The sequence below is a fragment of the Octodon degus genome, unplaced genomic scaffold (assembly GCF_000260255.1).
Source record: "Octodon degus isolate 3935 unplaced genomic scaffold, OctDeg1.0 scaffold00169, whole genome shotgun sequence".
NCBI lineage: Eukaryota > Metazoa > Chordata > Mammalia > Rodentia > Octodontidae > Octodon > Octodon degus.
Genome location: NW_004524745.1, coordinates 180,583 through 199,778, shown reverse-complemented (window position 1 = coordinate 199,778; position 19,196 = coordinate 180,583). Strand labels below are relative to the sequence as shown.

General features: G+C 34.8%; 1 protein-coding gene across 6 annotated transcripts in view; it reads left to right on the top strand.

The window, feature by feature from the left end:
* LOC101560024 (ankyrin repeat and KH domain-containing protein 1) overlaps nucleotides 1–19,196 on the top strand; it is a 133,257-nt gene that overhangs the window by 92,914 nt on the left and 21,147 nt on the right. For 4 of the 6 annotated variants that reach the window (XM_023703388.1, XM_004643223.2, XM_023703389.1 and 1 more), the window contains exons 15-24: nucleotides 2,438–3,196; nucleotides 9,665–9,810; nucleotides 10,130–10,241; nucleotides 10,809–10,954; nucleotides 11,969–12,111; nucleotides 12,668–12,881; nucleotides 13,836–14,011; nucleotides 14,163–14,325; nucleotides 16,611–16,706; nucleotides 17,668–17,784. In XM_023703388.1, the coding sequence (XP_023559156.1) occupies nucleotides 2,438–3,196; nucleotides 9,665–9,810; nucleotides 10,130–10,241; nucleotides 10,809–10,954; nucleotides 11,969–12,111; nucleotides 12,668–12,881; nucleotides 13,836–14,011; nucleotides 14,163–14,325; nucleotides 16,611–16,706; nucleotides 17,668–17,784 (2,072 nt within the window). Of the gene's footprint in view, nucleotides 1–2,437; nucleotides 3,197–3,941; nucleotides 4,422–9,664; nucleotides 9,811–10,129; nucleotides 10,242–10,806; nucleotides 10,955–11,968; nucleotides 12,112–12,667; nucleotides 12,882–13,835; nucleotides 14,012–14,162; nucleotides 14,326–16,610; nucleotides 16,707–17,667; nucleotides 17,785–19,196 lie in introns of those variants that run through there. The other 2 variants (XM_023703391.1, XM_023703393.1) reach the window with 2 other exon arrangements.

Below are 19,196 nucleotides of genomic sequence, written 5' to 3'. Positions count from 1 at the left end.
GTTTTAACAAATTTCTCGCCTGTTGATTATTAAGTACTTTAAACTGATTAGTCAAAACATTGATTCCTCTAAGGTCTATGGTGGTAGTGAGAATTTCTGTTACAATTCTAATGGCTTTTGCTCTGAAAGAATAGTCTTTCCCTGCCACTTTGCTTAGGTGGAAATATAAAATTGAATATAAACAATTCAGTGTGCTAAAGTTTACTTTTAAGGAAGAAGTCTCTGAAAATAACTGTAGTCATATCAGTACTGTGGTTTTCTTATCTTGCTACAGAGCATTCTAGCAGGAAAACTTAGTTTCTTTCAGTCAATAATAAAATACTTTGCATGTACAAACTACCAGCACTGTTGAGATCTCCAATTCAAGAAAACAGGGAGATGGAGGTCTTAATTTATTTGTTTGATTATTTATGTTTAATGCTTTTGTTACCCTCTTTAGAGTATTTTAACATCTAAAGGGTAACTTTTAGCCTTGAATTTGAAAATCATTTTTTAATATATTAGATGATTTTATTTTTAAAATTTTTAAACTATCCATGATACTCATGTAAACTGCAATCTAAAAGCACAATTATTATTTTACCCAATTCTTTTTAAAAACAGCTTTAATTTACATATCATACTTCTAACTCATTTTAAATATATAATGTAATGAGTTGATGAATTTAACCAGTTTTGTGACCTCACCACCATCTAGATATAGAACAATTCTATCACCTCAGAAAGATTTCTTACGCTTATGTGCAATGGAGCTTCATTCTCATTGCTCATGACCAAGGCAGTTACTCTTCTTTCTGTCTCTGTATCTTTCTCTATTGAGATGTAAATACAATTACAATGTGTGGAAGCCATTTGTGCTTGGCTTCTTTCACTTTGCTTGATGTTCTTGAGGTTCATCCATGTCATAGAATGTGTCAGTAATTTGTCCTTTTTTTTTTCCTAAATAGTCCTGATTTCTCCTAAGCATGAATAAGCCCTAAATTTGCTTCAGAGTTATATATCAAAAAGTGTAAGGGCTGGCCTGATAGCTCAGCAGACTAAGACTCCTGCTGAGGTAGAACACAGTGGCCGGGTTCCATCCCCACCTGTGCCGGCTCCATGCTGAGAGGGCAGTTGAGACTGGGCATGTACTTGTAATCCCAGTGGTTGGGAGGCTGAAAACAGGAGGATCACTACAAGTCTGATCTACGTAGTGAGACCCTGTAGACCCTGTCCTAAATACAGGAGGAGGGGTGAAAGTGTATTTCTCCTATTTCATATCCAGATCATATGACAATAAATATTGATAACAGTTTTTTAGCTTTCTGTGAAGGGATGACTTAAGTATAATTAATACCTTAAAATGATATATGTATTTCCTTTGTATTTAACATATACTCTCAGTTTGAGTAATCCTATATGGGAACTCTGATTTTCTAAGAACATTCATTGTTTCTCTTACTGAACTTTATTATCCCTGAGATACAAATTTAATATAGTGTTCAAGTATACAAGTGTTAGAGACTTATTTAATGGAGAATTTTAGAAAGTTAATATACTGGGCCAGGGAGATGGTTCAGTGGAATAAGCATTTCCCTGGCAAGAACAAGGATCTGAGTTCAATTCCTGGTTCTGCCAAAAAAAAAAAAAAAAAAAAAAAAGTTAAACTACTAAAGTTCACATTATATTTTAATACAAGAGAAATATTTTGACAATTAAAAAGTTCTTTTCCCTACTTTGATCCTTAACTTTGGTTTCTTTAGTTTCACAGTTATTGCTCAGCTAGCATTAACATTTTGTTTGTTTGTTTGTTTGGTTTGGTTTGTTTTTTTTGGCAGAACTGGGGATTGAACTCAGGCCCTTGCACTTGCCAGGGAAGCGCTTATTCCACTGAGCCATCTCCCTGGCCCCAACATAAATGTTATCCTCAACTATATTTTGATATTGTATAGATTTGAGGTTCTTTTAGGGTTTTTTGTTTGTTTGTTTGTTTGTTTTTGGTTCCCACCCAATGCCTTCAGGGCAGGTTTGGCTGGCTTGAGTTGTGGGGATCGAACCACAACAACCTGAGCCTGACTGCTTTGTTGAAGCAGCCACTTAAAGACCTGAGCTAAGGGGCAGGCCCCACAGGTTCTTTTAAAAGTCTATTCTAATCAGCAAAAAAAAATTGAGATTGTTTTCTGTTTCTTTTTCTCTTACCTTTGTCTTAATTTCCAAAATCCTCTTTCCATAAAGAGGAGCTATTTTGAAAAATACACATTTTTTAAATTGGCAATATCACAGTTTATGTTGTGTGAAATAGATGAAATAGTAGAGGCTTTAATTTACCTACCAGTGGTGTGACTCTGAATTCTATGACATTAGTTATAATGGTTTGGGGAGGGAGGTCCATGTGTGTGGGGGAAGGGGTGCTTTTTTATAGCATGGGCACTTTTTCAAACATTTTTCGTGTGCTTAGGTACATCCAAGCAGAAGTCCAGTTCCCTGCAGGTAGCAGATCAGGACCTACTGCCACCTTTTCACCCATACCAGCCTTTGGAATGCATAGTAGAGGAGACTGAAGGCAAGCTGAATGAACTGGGACAAAGAATTAGTGCTATTGAAAAAGCGCAGCTTAAGTCTTTGGAGTTAATTCAAGGTGAACCTCTGAACAAAGATAAAATAGAAGAACTCAAAAAGAACAGAGAAGAGCAAGTCCAGAAGAAAAAGAAAATACTGAAAGAACTGCAGAAAGTGGAAAGGCAGTTGCAGATGAAAACACAACAGCAATTTACCAAAGAATACCTGGAAACCAAAGGTCAGAAAGACACAGTGTCTCTACACCAGCAGTGCTCTCAGAGAGGAGTCTTCCCAGAAGGGGAAGGAGAAGGTAGTCTTCCAGAGGATCACTTTTCAGAATTACCTCAGGTTGACACAATCTTATTTAAAGATAATGATGTTGATGATGAGCAGCAGTCTTCACCATCGGCAGAGCAAATTGATTTTGTCCCAGTCCAGCCTTTATCACCTCCACAGTGTAACTTTTCCAGTGACTTAGATTCTAATGGGACAAATTCTCTTGAACTGCAGAAAGTATCAGGTAATCCGCAAATTGTAGGACAGCCTCACATTACTATTACTGGACATGATCAGGGGCTTTTAGTTCCAGAACCAGATGGACTAATGGTTGCAACTCCAGCCCAGACGCTTACCGACACTCTTGATGACCTGATAGCAGGTGGGTTAAGAAATATATCTGTAATAATTCTCTTTAATCTGTGTGATCAACTTCTTTATATATACCCTTCCAAAAACACAGACTTTGTACTTTCCACTTTAAAACTATTTTTGAAAAATCACTCATTTCTTGAGCCATTTTTGAAGTGAATTCAGCTGAACTCAACACTAATCCATAAAAATATTTTTCTAATTTTTTTTGGGGGGGTCGCACTTTGAATGCAAAAAATAAAGTTGCCATAATCTTTTATTTATTACCTTTAATATAAAAGCCACCCAACATTGTCTCTTGGATAGGAACTCTCAAAGTACAACTTCTTTATAGGTTTTAGAGGTACCCAATGTATGGCTATACATAAAATTCTCCTGTTGGTGATTTTCATGTTTGGAAATCATACTTTTGTATCACACTGCTCTTTATTTATAATTTTACCAGACCAATGTAATTATTTTTAACTAAATGGAATGTTCAGAGAAAACTAAACATTCCATGTTATAATATTCATGGTTAGGTGATTAAATTTAAACTATCATTTAGAAGTTGGAATTTTTAAATTAAACTTTGGTGAAAGCATACAGACACACCAAAAATACTAATAGCCCTACACATACACATATGCACACAGTAAGAGAAAGAGAAAAAAGCCCTAAGAAAGTATATGTTTTTGTTTATTGTTGTGTGGAAAATTACAACTAGATATGAAATGAGGTGCACAAGTTTACTTTCCCTTTCATTGTCCTTGCAGCAGTGGGAAAACAGTGCAATTAATCATTTACCTTCCTAAAGATGGCTGGTGAGTGTATCACCTCCATGAGACCCAGTTCAGAAATGCAGCCAGAATGGCTGTTGACAGTGGATGAAGACCAAGAACTAAGATGTAGCTGGAGTGATATTCAAAGGCAGGCCAGTCCTCTGTCTCTTGATTGCAACATTTTTTTCCTTACTGTTGTCTGTATCCTCATGTCATACTCTCCTCCCCCCATCCTGATTATGCTATCCCAGTTTCCCCTTTTCTTTTGTGAGCCTTTTTAGTCTCCTTAATCATTACTGAATCTTTTAAAATGTGGAATAAGATTACTTAAATCAGGAATTTTATTGGGCATGTGTGTAACTTCCATTGTTTACAGAATTGTCATATTGCCTTTGAGGATCCTCTGATATGTAATGGGCATATCTGTGTAAAGGAATGTTTTGGTTGTCTTAATTAAAATGTTGGGGAGTGTTTTAGGAGTTAGACTTTTTATTGTTTAATTTGGATTTTTGTATTTCTCAGCATGCAGCCAATTTTAACTCAAACTTTGTACTGTTAGTATTGTAAGTTATTAAACATTGTGGATAAACTCTTGTAGTTCATTTATAGTTCTAATTCATAAGCTAAATAAAAAGATAATGGAATTTGAAGTATGATTTTGAATAATAATGACCAAATTAGTGACCTGGAAGTAACATTTTTAAGACTTACGGTTCTGTAACTAGCATTATGTCCCTAATTAATTTCTCAGTTTGTAGTTGTGGAACCTATCCTACTGGTTAAGACAGAACCCTTTATAAAATGTTTTTAATTTGTGGAGGCAGAACATGATGACACATGTATTCTTAGCTGCGCAGGAATCTGAAATAGGATCAAAAGTTAGAGCTCAGTTTAGACAATTTAGCAAAACCCTGTCTCAAAATTTAAAAAAGATAGAAATAAAAAAGACTAGGAATATAGCTAAATAGTAGAAACTTGTCTAGAATACACATGGCCCTAGGTTCACTCCCCAATTCAAGACTGCAGACATAGATCAAAAGGGAACTTATAGGTATTAAACTTTATGGTAATACTTACAGATGACTTTTATCAGAAAAGCATTTATTTCACTGAAGTATTTGTTAAATGGTAATATTTTACGAAGTTCTCATTAAACTTTAAAAAATGAGCTTAACAATGTTTTCAAATTATATGTCAATGTGAATTAGTAAAATTTATGTTAAACATTAACACCACATTTTACAATATTCTCTCATTGATCCATTTTAACATTTAAATCAACCAAATAAGTTAAGCAATTAATTTCATGTAAAAATGTCCATCTTGGGGCCAGGGAGATGGCTCAGTGGAATAAGTGCTTCCCTGGCAAGCGCAAGGGCCTGAGTTCAAACCCCGGTTCCACCAAAAAAAAACCAAAAAAACAATGTCCATCTTTATGAGTTATGTTTGAAATACATGGCAATAATTGTATTTGTTCGAGATGATTCATTTCACTTAAAATTTAAACTAATTTTTCCAAATTCTAAGTTTCTCTTAGTTTTTTTCAATTGAAGATAAAAGAAATTAGAAAAGACTAAGACCTAATTCAGCAATTATAAAATATACTAATATATTGATAGGAGAAAAGAGCAGGACACAGATACCATTAATTTTACCTAAATTTATCAATCTTCATATTTCATAAAGGAAAGGTTAACCTACATATTAAAATTTTTACTTCAGAGAATATATATAACAACAATAAAATTTGCCTTGGTACTTTGAAATATTTGTCATGATGAATTGGTTATATACATACATAACTGATGTCAGGGCCAGGGAAGTAGCTCAGTGGCATAAGCGCCTGCCTGGCAAGCTCAGAGTCCCGAGTTCTATCCCCAGTACTGCAAAAATAAGAAAAAGGAAAGAAAAAAAAAAAAAAATTGATGTCTTGATTAGCTAACTTAACCTGTTAGTATGTATTCTCATAGATATCATGCTTGATATAGTCCCCCCTCTTGATTAGGAACATAGTTTCTCAGGTTGTTTTCTGTTGAAAGAAAATGCTAGGCTTTTACTAATTGCCATGGTAGCAAAAGTTCATATGTCTAGAAATTTAAAGTGATTTAAAGAGACTGAAAATAGTTTTGACCATTGAACAGTTCTAGAAAAGTTCCTAATATATGAAGAAAATCGGTTAAATGTCAACTAATATGTGTTTATATTTTATTGAGCATTTGTGGACCAACATCTGTCCTAAATGCTTTATGTTACATTATCTTACAGGTATTTGTAATTATCCTAAAACATAGGCCATTTTCCCTGTCTATTTTCCTATTTTAAAAAGTAGGGAAATTAAGTTCCTAATAATTGCCAAGATTTAGACTCAGTTCAGCCACATTTAAAAATCTTAGATCTATCTGGGTATGGTGGCATATGTCTAAAATCCCAGCTTTTGTGGAGGAGTGCAGCCGGAGGATCTAAAATAAAATCTCGGCCTGAGCAATTTAGTGAGACTCTGTATCAAGATTTTTTTTTTTTTTTTAAGGGCTGGGTATGTAGTTCAGTGTGATGACAGCCTTGGGTTCATTGACTAGTGCTAAAAATAAAAATTTTAAAAATTAAAAAATAAGGCTGTAGCTCATCAATAGAGTGCTTGCCTGGTAAGTTTTATGACTTTTTAGTGCCTTGTTAACTGTTGACACCCTCATATGCTCTCCTAAAACAAATTTCAGTTTTAACAAATGCTGGTTTAAGTAATCCTGCAGTTGTCAAGTCAGAATTAAGAGTAAAAAAGTATTTATAAAATCCTACCATCTTGAGAGTATTTGCATTAAATAGCAGGGCATAGTGACACGTGTTTGATAATTCCAGCACTCAGGCTGAGGCAGGAGAATGGCTTTGAGTTTGAGGTCATCATGAAATACATACCAAGTGTTTCTCCCTCTCTAAATAAATAAATAAATAAATAAATAAATAAATAAATTTCTAATTCTAGTTTTTAGCCTTTTATTTAAATGAAACTTTAATAAAAATTACTATTATATAGAACAAAGTATAGCTATTAAATTTCTTTTAAAAACCATAAAACATCTTGTGTACTCCTAGTAATAATTTTTAAAATAAGATTTATTACCTTCCATATCACCTATAAAACTTTTTCTTTACCTTCATAATAGATCAAGTGAATCTGGGTGTGCTGGTACATACCTATAAACCCAGCTACTGCAGGGTCTGAGGCAGGATCATTACAAGTTTGAGGCCAATCCTCAAAACTTAGGCCCTGTGTCAAAATAAAAAATAAAACAAGGACTAGGGATGTAGATCAATGGTAGAGCACCTCTGAATTTGATAGCCAGTGCCATAAAAACAAAGTAAAGTCAGAATAAGATTGCTAGTTCTTCCATACCCCATTTTAGAATACTGTACAAATTTAATTTGAATTGTGTCAGTCTTTGTGGTAGTGGTCTGCTTAAATCATTTTCAGACATATTTTATTCCAGGTAGGATACATTTTACAATTTATAAGAATGTCAGAGTTCTGGTATAATGTCTCAAATTATGACCTTTATTCCACATGTACCTTTTAAATCTCTTGCTATTTTCTTCTTTTATCTTTATAACTTCACATTTGTAATTAATTTTATTAAAGTTACTTTCTATGGAACGTTTCTGACTGTCATTATTACAAGGAGAGAAAATGCTTCTAGGATAATGTAGTACAAAAAAATGTTAATAACTGGTGTAACAACATTTTTTTGGTAAAAGAGCTGTTAAATACATAAAAAGTATATTTAAAAATTAATTCTGTAACGAAGTCTTTTATTGCATCATATTCCAGTGTAGCATGCTAACCAACTATTTAAATTTTTTTAAATATCCGCTTTTCATAATAAAAAGATACCATGAATAAACAAATGATGACAGAAAAGTAGTTCCTCACTAAGGCATACCATAGAAGCTATCAGACCACCTACCATTAGTAAAGCGCTACATATCTATATAGTGTGGGGCGTTTTTCAGCTATTTCCCAGGTATAGCAGCTCTTTTAAGGATGTGCAACAGAATAGTATGTGCTTATTGCATAACAAAAAGTTTTAAAGCTTTGTTGCCATTATGCATGGTCTTGTAGGTGAAACAAATAAACATAACCATTCTTATTTGTAACTGGATGTTTCAATTAAGTTATTTATATGGTTACCAAACTGTATTCCCAAGATGCTTTTGTATGTTGGTGGAAAGTGGAGAAGCTAGCTTATGTAAAACCACTAGGCATTTTAAACTTTGCTAAGTTATGTAAACTAGTATCTTAATAACTAAGTCATTCATACTTGTAAACTTTGGGATCAGTTTTATCAAAATCCTTTTATGTAGATAGTGTATTTCATTGGGATTTAATCATATATTCTAGAGAGAAATCATTTTCCAACACTTGAAATGCTTACCTTTTTCTTTAAGTCTTACGTGTTTCTTATGACTTATGGAGTACAAATATAAGGTTACTATCATCACTGAAAACTTGGAGTTTTTTTCAATATTATTAATGTTTTTTTCTAATTTTTTTTGTGAGTGAATAGTAATGTTTTCACGTTTTAATACAGTAAATAATAGTACTGTGAGTCTTGTAAAATATCTGATAATTACTTTTAAATGCTTTAAATAAGATGACCTCCTAGAATGTCACAGCATCTGAGGTTGCTCCTGTTCTTTCTTCTGAGGGTCAGGTTCCATCCCCCATGAAATTTTAGAAATAGTCAGATTCAAAGGATAAAACTTTCTTTTTTCTTTTTTTTGCACAAGATAAAACTTTGAATAACTTTTCAGACCCCAGATTTTTCAGAAACTTTGTTTTTTGTTTTTTTGGTTTCTTTGGTGGAACCAGGGATTGAACTCGGGCCCTTGCGCTAGCCAGGCAAGCGCTTATTCTACTGAGCCATCTCCCCAGCCCCCCCCCCCAATTTTTAAGTTCATAGAGTTCTAAAGTTTCTCCCTAACATTGATTTATTTTAATAAATTCTGAAAGTAAATACTGAGTGTTAAAAACATATTCTCTATTATATAAGAAATATTCTTTAGAAAGAAAAATATTCTTTCCTCTTTTTTGCATTGTCCCTAAGTGTTTTATGTTATTAAGCTAAGATATATCATTCTTTAAAAAAAAAAAAAAAAAAAGTTGCAAACTATATTACTCCTCTTGACAATGTAAAAAGCTATCATTTATTATATATGCACTACATAGCAAAAACTGTGTTAGGTATTATATACGCATTATCTCAAGTGATCTTTCCAAGAGCTTTCTCGGGGGCCTGGCCCTAGCTCAGTTCTTTAAGTGGCTGCTTCCACAAAGCTGTCAGCCTCAGCTTGTTCCAGTTCGATCCCCACAACCCTCCAGCCAGCCAAAAGTGCCCTGAAGGCATTCGAGGAGCAAAAAAAAAAAAAAAAAAAAAAAATCCTTTTTCCAAGAGCTTTTTTTTTTTTTTTTTTTTTCTCCAAGAGCTTTCTAAGACAGGTACTATTATTCTCATTCTGCATATAAGGGAAAATACAGCTCAGACAATTTTGTTATTTGATTAAAGTCAGTGGTAGAACTAGGATCCAACTATAGGTTTTCTTGATTCCAAACTTGTGGTTTGACCACTGTAGTATATTACTACTGTGGAAATTGGGTGGGTCTTGTTTTTCTATGTACACACAACCTTGTTAAAATGAAATTTAGCAATATGAATATTGTTTTTCAGCTGTGAGTAGCAGAGTGCCCACTGGTTCAAATAGTTCCTCTCAGACCACAGAATGTCTTACACCTGAATCCTGTTCACAGACTCCAAGCAATATGGTTTCCCTATCTATGCCCCTGGTGTATCCATCAGTTGACATTGATGCTCATGTGAGTAGATTGCTTTAAACTTGTTTTGCATATTTTAACTTTGTTTCAAAAGGAAAATCATCACTATGCATTCATGATGAAACAAAATGTTTTCTCAGTTGAAAAATTTTGTAACAAAAAAGTCACATTTTTAGGCCAGGTTTGATGGTACACACCCGTAAGCCCAGCAGTTAGGAGGTCAAGACAGGAGGATCACTGATGAGTTTGAGGCCAGTCTTGGCTACAAACTGAGTTCAGAGCCTGGCTGAGCTGCATAGTGAGACCCTGTCTCAAAAAACAAAAACTCAAAAAGAGTAACTTTTTTTCCCCCTCTTCCTAGACCGAGAGCAATCATGACACAGCATTAACACTAGCTTGTGCTGGTGGTCATGAAGAACTTGTATCTGTACTTATTGCACGGGATGCTAAAATTGAGCACAGAGACAAAAAAGGTAAGTGTCAGTCACAAAATCTGAGTATAGTTGCATCAGAAAATAGTTGTAGCTTTTTTATTATCAGTAGTTTTTACCCTGTCTCAATGATAAGATAAAGCAATATCCAGATTGATTAATCTACAAAGCCAAATAGTTCTCCACAAATTTATTTATACGGATTATAAATGAAGGTCGTAGACTTGAGGGTGTTGCGCAAAGGCAGAAGTCTTGCCTAGCATGCTTGAGGACCTGGATTATGTGTATGTGCATACATGTGCACGTATGCACGCACACATACCAAAATTATGCCTGCCTTTTTCCTTAGACCTGAGGTGGTTTGTACAAAAGCATCAAAGTTCATTGTGACTATAAACATCACTAGTTTTGATTAGCTTAGCCTTTCTGTCAGGTATTAATAGACTTTTGTTATTAACAAATTAGGTTTTAGAGCAGTTTTATATTAGAAAATTATCAGTTACTATCCTGAAGTGTTTTTTAAAAAAGAAATAAAAAAGTAACAGAAAATTAAAAAGTGACTTTAAAATAAATAAAACTCACAAGTTTCTCTTTTATTTTCTGATTTAGGTTTCACACCACTGATCCTAGCAGCAACAGCAGGACATGTTGGAGTTGTTGAGATCCTTTTGGATAAAGGTGGAGATATAGAAGCACAATCTGAACGAACTAAGGATACTCCACTTTCTTTGGCATGTTCTGGTGGACGGCAGGAGGTATGTTAATTTTCACTTTGTAAAATTTAGCTTATTTTTAAAAACGCATTTGATTAGTACTTTAGTAACATGTAAAAAACGTGCATATGTTTTGACATATTCCACATATTTTCTGAGGAGTGGGATACTTTTGGTAAGTTTAGTGTACTTTTTAGGAATCTGCTTCTTCCCCTAAGGGTAAATAAAAACTCTCACATGGGGGCCGATGAGATAGCTCAGTGGGCTAAAGTGCCTACTTAGGCAAGTGCAGGGACCACTGCTTGATCTGGCACTACATGCGGCGCCTACCCCACCCCCAGGGTGGGCTGAGCTGTCCAGAGTCTGGGCATAGTGGCACACACCTGTAATCCTACCACTCAGGAGGCTGAAGGCAGGAGGGTCACCATGAATCCGAACTGCATAGTGAGACCTTGCAACAATCGAATGCATTAAAAAAACAAAACAAAAACTCGTATTTGCTGGGGCTGAATGAACTATAATTCCAACACAGGAAATTTAAATTCATTCTTCAACAGTTGGAGATACCATTCTTTTAATAGTTTGCTATATATTCAGCCTGGTGTGATGGCTCAGGCCTGTTATCCCAGCAGTTGGGCAGCTTAGGCAGGTGGATTGCCATGTGTTCAGGGCCAGCCTAGGCAACATAGTTCAAGGATGAATTACATAGCTAGATGGTTTTGTTTTTGTCTCAAGAGGTTTTCCTATATCTTTTTTAAAATTTGAATTTGCAAAAGATTTTAATACTGCTATTTTAAGATTATATTCAATAAGTTAAAAATATGAACGAGTGAATAGTTGATGAAATTGTAAGGAAATATATATACTAAAAGAAGTCAATGGAAATACTAAAACACAACAGTACATATAATAAAGTTTCATTGAATGGACTAAACAGCGTGTAATAGACACTGAAGAAAAACAAATTAGTAAAATTAATGACAGATATCTTTGTGCTTCCATCATTGTAAATTGAATCTTTGCTGTGAACTGGGTTTCTTTGCTTATACTTTGCAGGTGGTAGACTTGCTGCTGGCTCGAGGTGCAAATAAAGAGCACAGGAATGTGTCTGATTATACACCCCTGAGTCTAGCTGCATCTGGAGGATATGTCAATATCATTAAGATTCTGCTTAATGCTGGGGCAGAAATTAATTCAAGGTATCACTTTATTTTATTATTCATTACTATTAAGTTATTACTGTGGGGGGTTTTTTGGATTTTTTATATTAATTTTATTGAGAAGTAGCAATGAGACCGTTTCAAAACAGGTTAGTAGGACAGTTATAATACATTACATATTGTTGTCTTTTTTGTAATTCGTAGTACAAGATACAGACATGATATCTTGTCTAACTATTAGTTCAAAAGTTTAAGTTATTACTTTGGGGTTGTGTCTTCCCCTAAATGTTTGGACAAAAAAATATTGTTCCTAAAAATTATTCCTATAATCCTAGTTTATTTCAGTAATGTGGCTTCTTGTAAAGAAGTCTCATTAGAAAAAGTAATTTTTTATATGTATTTGAAAACTTATAACCCCTAAGTACTGATTATGTTTTAAATTGTGAGATTTTCCTATTCCTTATTGGTCTAAACAAATAAAATCTCTTATTAGTCTTAAAGATGTTTCCTTTTACTGAAATATTTTTTGTCTCAGATTCTTTTTAAAAAAAAATATAAATATTCTAATTTTCAGAGCATCTTTTCCCCCCCTTAGGACTGGGAGTAAACTAGGTATTTCTCCCCTGATGTTGGCTGCGATGAATGGACATGTTCCTGCAGTGAAATTGCTACTTGATATGGGCTCAGACATTAATGCTCAGATAGAGACCAATCGGAACACAGCTCTGACCCTGGCCTGTTTCCAGGGCCGAGCAGAGGTAGTGAGTTTGCTTCTGGACCGCAAAGCCAATGTTGAACATAGGGCAAAGGTAAGCATCTTATAATTTACTAGCTATTTCAGAAACCATTCTCGTAAAACAAACATGGCATTTCAACTCAAATTGAATAGTGTTTTAAATTGTCATAAGTTAAAACTGATGACTCAGTGCAGTTTTGGAAAATTACTTTATACGGTAGTCATTTACACCTTGACCATGTATGACTTATTTAGGGCAGTGAAGAAAACTGATTTACTACTTTATTCACCTCAGCCCTGAATGCCTTTTTACTGATTTTGCAGCTTGCTTTTTTTTTTTTTTTTTAATTTATTTAATCAAGGTCTACAGGGTCTCACTACACAGATTGGACTCATAGTGATCCTCCTGTTTTCAGCCTCCCAAGCACTGGGATTACAGGCATGTACCACCATGCCCAGTCTCAGTCACTGTCTCAGCGAACCCCAGGGGTGGGACTAGCTCAGCATGCCGGGGTTCAAACCCTGGTCCCTGCGCCTGTCTAAGCAGGTGCTTTAATCTGCTGAGCTATCTGGCTGGCCCTAAATTTTTTTGTTTTTGGTTTTGGTTTTGATTTTGTTTGGCTCAGGACTTTGTATCTGCCAGCCAAAGTGATGTATTTCTCTTGTTACAAACGTCAATATGGCAAGCACTTATACTACTGAGCTATATCCCCAACTCCTGTTTTGATATATTTTGAGACAGGGGTTTATTATGTAGTTCAAGGCATCCCTGAACTCACCATGTAGCCTAGACTGGCTTCAAACTTGTGGCACTCTTCCCGCCTCTACTTCTAGAGTACTGAGAGGATAGGTGTGTACCACCATACCTGACTCTGCAATTTTTGAATCTGATATTATTTTGTATTAACTTTTTTTGGGAGGGAGTACCAAGAATCAAACTCTATATTATCTTTTAATACAGATTTTTAAAAGAAGTATTGTATAATATAGAACTATTGCATAATTTATTATTTATTGGCTTAAACAGACTGGTCTTACCCCCTTGATGGAAGCTGCTTCTGGAGGATATGCAGAAGTTGGAAGAGTTCTCCTTGATAAAGGAGCAGATGTCAATGCCCCTCCTGTGCCCTCTTCAAGAGATACTGCTTTAACAATAGCAGCAGACAAAGGTCACTACAAATTCTGTGAGCTCCTGATTAATAGGTAAGCAATATTCTATATACATATATAATTTCCTATGGTCCCATTCATGTTTCAGTCTTCCAAATAAATAAAATTGTCCTACATTATTGACATTTTAAAGTATAGATTATTTGCATATAGAAAACAAACTGTTTACATGCTTGGTTTTTAGGGGGGCCCATATTGATGTTCGTAACAAGAAGGGAAATACACCACTTTGGCTGGCATCCAATGGCGGTCATTTTGATGTAGTACAATTGCTTGTGCAAGCAGGTGCTGATGTGGATGCAGCAGATAACCGGAAAATCACACCCCTTATGTCAGCATTTCGCAAGGTAATGTGATATAGTCAGGAAAAGATAACATTTACTTTAGTAATCTTAAAACTATTCTAAGTTGAAACCATATGAGAAAGATAAATTGATCTTGGAAAGTTGAGTGTATTTCTGTACAACAGTCACTGCTATCTTTCCAATTTTGTGGCTAAACCTAAGGGCTGTGTGGCAGTTTACTGTAGAACTTTGTTGTTGAATCACTTGATTATTTTTATATTTTTGTACGTAAAGCATGAGATATTAAAAGTTAATATATGCAGATAGATATTTTCTCTACCTGAGGAGGGGGGAAAAAAGAGTAAACTTTCATAAAAGCTTAACCTCTAATATGTTGCTTTTGGTTTTGTCTTGTTTGCATCACTGGGGATTGAATTCAGGACTCCACATGGCTCCAAATTACATGTTTTCCAAAAAAAATGGTAAAATATTTTCTAACCATATGTGGTGGCATCTGCCTGTAATCCTAGCACCCAGGAGCTGAGGCAGAAATAGTACCATGAGTTCAAGGTTCAGGCCACATAGTGAATTCAACACCAGCCTGAACTGCATATCAGACCCTGTACCAGAAAACAAAAACAAAATTTGATAGTATTAAATAGACTTAATTGTGTATTAAAAAAAAAAATTTTTTTTAAACTTTGGCTTTTTTTTTTTTTTTTTTTTGGCGGAACTGGGGATTGAACTCAGGCCCTTGCGCTTGCCAGAGAAGCACTTATTCTACTGAGCCACTTCACTGGCCCAACTTTGGTCTTTTAATTGAAGTGTAATTTACATATAGTGAAATGTGTGAATCTGAAGGTACATAGTTTTGTGAACTTTTATAAATGCATACATTCATGTGACTCACACCCCATGAAGGTATGCAATACTACCATAACAAGAGATATACAATCACTTTTCTCATGTTTTGTCTTCATCGTAGTAATTCTTTATTACTTTTGTTATTTTATGAAAAAATAAAACAAAATTTTATGACACTAAGAAGAGAATAGCAATAGTTAACATACCATACATTATGATCTTCAAATATCAGAGTAATTTTTTATGAGACTTTAGAACCTTAATAAGAGGGAAGCTATGCAAGTTTGGCTATATTAAAGTAGATGTGGGGCTGGTGAGATGGCTCAGTGGTCTAAAGCACCCACTTAGAACAAGCTTAGCAAAGCACAAGGGACTGTGGTTCAATCCCCCAGCACCACATGCCAGCCAGCCCCACCCCCTGGTGGGCTGAGCTGGCCACACACACACATAAATAAATAAAATTAAAAAAAAAAAAAAAGGCAATTTTTTAAAAAAAAAAAAAAAAAAGTAGATGTGCTTAGAATTTAATACCATTCAGTCCCTGATGATCCATCTTCTTTAGTAGGGTGTCTTAAATAATTCTTTGAAATCTAGAAAATACTTTTTGCTCTACTGAAGCTTATTTCATGTTGCTGGATTCTATTTTACTTATTTAGGCAAGTAAAGGAGATCAAACCCAAGGCTCTTGCACTGAGTGACCCCCCCCCAAGTTCGTTTTTGTTTTATTTATTTATTTATTTATTTTCTGGAACCAGGGATTGAACTCAGCCCCTTGCACTTGCCAGGCAAGCGCTTATTCTACTGAGCCATCTCCCCAGCTAAATTTTGACACAGAGTCTTGCCAAGTTACTCTAGTTTTTGTTTTATTGACAGATTTATTCTAGGAGATACTTTTTCTCAGTGGAAGTTTTTGTTTTGTTTTGTTTTGTTTTGTTTTGTTTTGTTTTGTTTTTTGAGACAGGGACTTACTGTGTAGTTCTGTTTGGCTTTAAACTCACTGTATGGGGGGCCGGGGAGATAGCTCAGTAGAATAAGCGCTTCCCTGGCAAGCACAAGGACCTGAGTTCAATCCCCGGTTCCGAAAAAAATAAAAAAAAATAAACTCACTGTATAGCCTCAAATTCAGGCTGGTCTTGAACTCATGGTAATCTTCCTGTATCAGCCTTCCAAGTGCTGGGATTACAGGTGTGTACCACCACATTCTGCTTTGTACCACCATTTTTTTTTTTTTTTTTTTTTTTTGGCTGAACCGTGGCATATTTTTTTATAGAAAATGGGTATATGAAGTTCAAGAGAAATATTTTCTGGTCTATCATATATTCCTGGGCATGCTATATTTCTTTTTTTCTGTTTATAAACCAAATACTTATTTTAATAATCTAAATATTAAATCTAGTACCTATCTTAGAATTTTTTGTCATAAGCTGTTAAGAAATATTTGCAAAATTTCAAGGATTTAGTGTTTTTTGTTGTGCTTCTTATAGGGTCATGTAAAAGTCGTTCAGTATTTGGTGAAAGAAGTCAATCAATTCCCTTCTGATATAGAATGTATGAGATACATTGCAACAATTACAGATAAGGTAAGTTTATTATGCTGTTAAGTCACATTTTTGTTATTTGTGGAATGGTGGCGTGATCATATCTTGAATATAATGAATGTGTAGATTTTGAAAATGTATTGCTTTAAAGGACACATTGCTATTAATCAACCTCAAAATACCGCCCTTCCGCACCCCCGCTCCCACCTCCCATACTTCTTGCCACTTACTGAAATGGTTCTGGAAGACCTTCTGTAGTGTGTTTGTGTGGTCACAAATAATATGAATGCTGCTAGCACATGCCATCCAACAGAAGGGCAGATTTATAAAAACATTACAGTGTGTCTTCTTTCACTTTATTCACTGGAAATGGCACTGTTTGGCTTCTGGCTCTTCTCCAAAATGACCCTGGAAGGTAAATGTTTTGAGTCAGTCCAGGAGTTTGGAGCAACCATGATAGCACAACTCTCATGAAAGAGGACTAACCAAACTGCTTCAGCAAGGGGCAAGAATGATGAGTGTTGAAGTGAGGGAGAATAGAGGGATATTAATAGCAATGTATATTTTACAGTAATAAGTTTTTATAATTTCAACATTCACTTTATTTTTCAATCGTACCTCATATGCCAAGATGTTCAGTTGAGAACATCTTTTTGTCCTCAAAGAAGGTAAAAGCATACATCTATGCTGTACTTTCTCCATTTGCCAAGTAGATTGGTATAACACTTTCAGTAGAGATTTATTTACTTTTAGTCACTACATGACTTTTAGTCACTGATTCCTAAACTACCAACCAGATTAGGTTTTCTAAAAACACAAATTTCTTAGGAAAAGTACCAATTTTGATGAAAGAGTGATATAGGACTAATGATATAGAAACTGTTTATCTTGGCTTAGTGAATTTTCAGTTGTTGGATTTGTGGTTGGTTCATTAGCTCTAGTTTTATTTGGCCTTTATATGTTACATGTTACTATATTTATACAATTCCATTTCCCATTGTAGGAGTTATTGAAAAAATGTCACCAATGTGTTGAGACAGTTGTGAAGGCTAAAGACCAACAGGCTGCAGAAGCAAATAAGAATGCAAGTATACTTTTAAAGGAACTTGATTTGGAAAAGGTAAGTGAGAAAGTAATTTTCCTTATTACAAGTTGTTGAAAAATTAGCTAGAATAAATTGGTCATTGTTGATTTTAAGAGTAATATGATTTATTTAATGATTCAATGGAAATGGTTATCTGAATTATTGTGCATAAAAAATTTTTGAGATTATATAAAATGAGGGACTAGATTTTAAGCAAGATCACAGTTTATCAAATGACATATGAAAGTCAAAAAGGACATTAGTAAAGTGGACCAGCCAGATAGCTCAGCAGATTAAAGTGCCAGTTTGGGCAGACTCAGAGACTCCGGGGGTTTGATCCCTGCGTGCTGTGCCAGCCTCTCCCCCAGGGCACATTGAGATGAGTGACTGAGACTAGGCGTGATGGCATGTTCCTGTAATCCCAGCAGTTAGGAGGCTGAAAACAGGAGGATCACTATGAGGCTGATCTGTATAGTGAGACCCTATGGACACTGAACAAAATACATTTAAAAAAGTGAAAAGAAAAAGAAGAAATTAGTAAAGCATCTTATTTGTTATATAGATTTATATTTAAGTATAAAAGCCAGGGAGTACAGGTGAGCCTTTTAGAGCTTTCAATAACAAACAGTCCACTGCAGCACACGTGTCAGAAGTTTGCCACCCCTGTTCTAGGATATATGCTGTTTATTAGATTCCCTATTAAAAAGTGACTAGTATCCTAAGATTTAGGGCATAATAGAAAAAATTTTTAAAAGCTTGCCTTTCTGAGGCTCTTGTCTGCTTAGCTGAAAAGTACCAGTGTTGCTACTGAATCTAGAAATTCCATTAAAAGAAGAAAACACCATAATTATATTTATGTAATTACTCTAAGATTGCAAAGGATAGCTTAACATTTTAATTATTTGTAAAAAATGGTCATTTTGAAAGGGATTAGAATTTTTATGGGGGCCGGGGAGATAGCTCAGTAGAATAAGCGCTTGGCGCAAGTGCCTGAGTTCAATCCCCAGTTCCACCAAAAAAAAAAAAAAAAAAAAAGAATTTTTTTTACCAGTTCTTAAAAAAAAGAAAAACTTAGTAAAATACAAAAGAAAGTTAATTCTAAATCAATAAAATTTTTAAGGAAAAATATAACCCAGAATAAGAAATAGTTACATTATCCCAGCACTGGGAAGAATGGGATGAGAGAACTGCTTGACACTGAGGGTTCAAGGTCAGTCTGGATAACATAGCAAGACCCCCACCACAAAAAAGCAGACAACAACAAAAAGAAAAATATTAACATATGAATGGGCAGTTCCCAGAAAATGAAATAAAAATGTCCAACAAAGAATACTCATCAAGGGGCCGGGGAGATGGCTCACTAGAATAAGCCCTTGCCTGGCAAGTGCAAGGGTCTGAGTTCAAATCCCTGGTTCTATCAAAAAAAAAAAAAAGAATATTCATCAACT